A 3,044-nucleotide genomic window follows, 5' to 3' on the forward strand; every position below is an offset into this window, starting at 1 on the left:
CACCAACTCTTTCGGATCCACTCCTGTGGCACTACACAGTTTGCTCATGAAGGTAGATCCTGTGCAGCGCTTGGAAAGAAGTGATTGGTGATTAGTAAATAAGTTGACTGCTGCTTAGAAGAGCCGTGCTCTGTAGAAATCTCAAGCTGTTTTTTTGGCGAAGCAGTAGAGGACCTTCACGCAGGTTTCGTGAAGGCAGATGCAAAACTACTCTTTCTACGTCGGTGAATTTGTAACTGCAGCTGAATTTCAATTAGAGTGAGTCCCTTGATTAGCGGCAAGAGTTGCCCCCCTGCCCCCCCCCTTGATCTTGCAGTGATTATGAAACTAGAGTGACTCAAGAAACATTGGGTTTAGGGTTCTGACTTACAAACAGGTAACCATGTGGGTTACCAAGCTTCCGGAAAGCTTGCGGAAAAGGATAGAAGACTACTTCTGTCCCATTGGCAAATACGTTTCTGTTAAAGCAGTCGCGTGTTTTATCTTTAATATGGCTGCAGTAACAGCAGCTCTTACCCAGCACTGCTAAAATCCATCTTGAGTTAAATTGGCCTTTAAGAAAGCACTTCGTGTTTTCTCTGAATCATAATAGTTTATGGATCCATGAAATTGCTTTTGGTTTGTTCAACTTCTTGCTTAAATATTTTAAAAGACATTTTCCTTTCCTCTTTTCCTCTTTATGTTCGTCATCGCTTCTTCTCTTTGACCAGATTGAATTAGTTAGAAGAGATTATGTGGCTAATGGTGGCTGGGAGACCTTCCTGTCCTATGAAGACCCAGAGCAGGATATTCTCGTTGGCCTTCTACGACTGCGGAAGTGTTCGGAGGAGTCATTCAGACCTGAGCTGAAAGGAGGCGTTTCCATTGTCCGGGAACTGCACGTGTATGGGAGCGTGGTCCCCGTGAGCAGTCGGGATCCTTCAAAGTTTCAACACCAGGTACTCCAAACCATCTTTATTTTTCATCTGCGCCTCTTTCTTGCACCCGGCTCCCTGCCCCAAGTATAACCGGAGAAGAAATTTGTTTAACATCATTCAGTTGCTTGGATTATAGTCCTCTGCAATGGGAACACAATTAAATTTGAGCCCCTTCTTGCATTTCCCCTCCTGAAATCATGCTCCCTCTGAGTTTTCGCTAGTGTGATCGTGTTTAGGCATTTGCAACTGCTCTGAGATAAAAAAAAGGTATGCCTGAATGCTATCAGCGTTGCTTCCTACCCAGTCCAGTATGAGCTCATGTATGCTGGTGCTAATTTGGCCTTTGAGTACGAAGCGTCTTTGGTTCTGAAGTATCTTTCCTTCAATATCCTGTACGGTACATCGGACTTCACCGAGTAAAAGCAAAACAAGGGAGATAAACCCATTGTGGTTTTTTATTTCCTTCTAAAATTGATCTTGTTCTGTAGATGAATTTCGCTTCTGAAATCGGAAATAATTACATCTGGGAAGGTGAGATTTTATTTGGTACGCCCCAATTTTCTTTCAAAGGAACGTTTATTGAAAACATTCTTCCTACCAAAACAGAATAAATCCAACTTTGGTTCTGAGATGTCTATCGGTTTAAGCGATGGGGTGAGACTCCCGAGCAAAGTCTCTTCGTTGTGTCTGACAGTTTTTTGCTTCAGACACACTTGTGAGGCCATTTCAGATATATCTTAAAGCACGTGAGAATGGAGTGGGAAGCTGCGTTTCTAATTCCTTGCAGTGACTCGTAGGAAAATTGCACGTTATCCTGCTGCTGCGTGTAACATGCTGCGGCTTGCGATGAGCAAAAATGTGAATTAAATTTTGCCCCGGTAGGTTTTGAACCTTTACACTCAGCTTTTAAAAAAGCAATCAGTTTGTCCTCTTTGCCAGAAGTGCTCAGGGCTGATGTTTTAAATTAACTTCCTTCTATTTATTAATCTTTCCCTGAGTGTATGCATTAAGATGCGGTTTTGCTAGATGCTGATGGTGTGTGACCATAAGGCAGTGGCTGGGGAAAAAGAAGAAAAAAAGAAAAAAATAAGTGGATGTTTCCACTATCAAACACTTAAAAATTCAGGAAGGAAAAGTGGCCATCCTAAGTATTTGAAAAAAAAAAAAAAAAAAACCAACTACAAAACCAAAACCAAAAAAGAGAGGGAGAGAAAAATCAATTGAAAGTAGCCGACTACGAACATTAAAATAGGCTGCAAATTGAAATTTCATGGCATATGACGCACTCGTGTTCATTCGGAATAGTCAGTGTTCAAGAGGTTAATCAGAAAGTGTTCTTCACAGTTGTGGGGGCAATTTCTGATTAGAAGGACGTTTTAGAGCGAAGATTTCTGGGTGTTATTTAAAAACGCCTGTAAGTGTTAAATGTTTTTTAGAATTAAATCACATCTACTTCAGTGTCGCCGCAGCCCGATTCTGTACATCTTGTCAGGAAAACAGATGAACAGAGAGCCGAGTAGAATCCCTGCATCCTAATGTTAGGAGTGAATTAACCCAATCAATTATTCCCAGCTATAGGCCAGCGAAGCTGTTAAATAGTGTGGAAAGGCTCTTCCCTTATTCTGAAGCATTATTGTGATTCCAGTAGCGCTCCTGCCGCGCAAGATTTCCAAACGTAAATAGAGACGTGGAACTGGTCCAGAATATGAACGTGTTCTTCTCCAATTCTTTTTGATTTGGCATCTCCTGTGTCACGCGCGGAGCCTCGGAGAGCCGTACGGAGCCTGAGCGGTTCGATGCAGCCGTTGTGGTAGCCCCGACCAGCCCCGAGGTCGCTGCGTGCCTCAATTCTTCTTACTCAAACGAGGACGATAGCAGTTCCCGACTCCTGGAGGGGTTGTGGAAATGAAGGTTGCGAGGCGCGAAGGCGAGATGTGTATCAGAAGAGCGAACAGCAGCAGGGCCCGTCTCTGGCTCTATAGCGTCTGGCCACATGTTTCGACTGGTGTCCCCAGTCAAAATGGCACTGGGATCCCTCTGCAATTCGACAGTGTAGGCAATCACAGAATCACAGAATGGTCAGGGTTGGAAGGGACCTCTGGAGATCATCCAGTCCAACCCCCCCCC

The 3,044-nt window shown here is 43.8% G+C and overlaps 1 protein-coding gene across 1 annotated transcript in view; it reads left to right on the top strand.

Moving 5' to 3' along the window:
• ELP3 (elongator acetyltransferase complex subunit 3) overlaps positions 1-3,044 on the top strand; it is a 103,722-nt gene that overhangs the window by 75,383 nt on the left and 25,295 nt on the right. Inside the window, exon 13 of the mRNA XM_009895442.1 lies at positions 711-938. Within this exon, the coding sequence (XP_009893744.1) occupies positions 711-938 (228 nt within the window). The remainder of the gene's footprint in view (positions 1-710; positions 939-3,044) is intronic.

The sequence above is a fragment of the Charadrius vociferus genome, unplaced genomic scaffold (genome assembly GCF_000708025.1).
Source record: "Charadrius vociferus isolate BGI_N301 unplaced genomic scaffold, ASM70802v2 scaffold41, whole genome shotgun sequence".
Lineage (NCBI taxonomy): Eukaryota > Metazoa > Chordata > Aves > Charadriiformes > Charadriidae > Charadrius > Charadrius vociferus.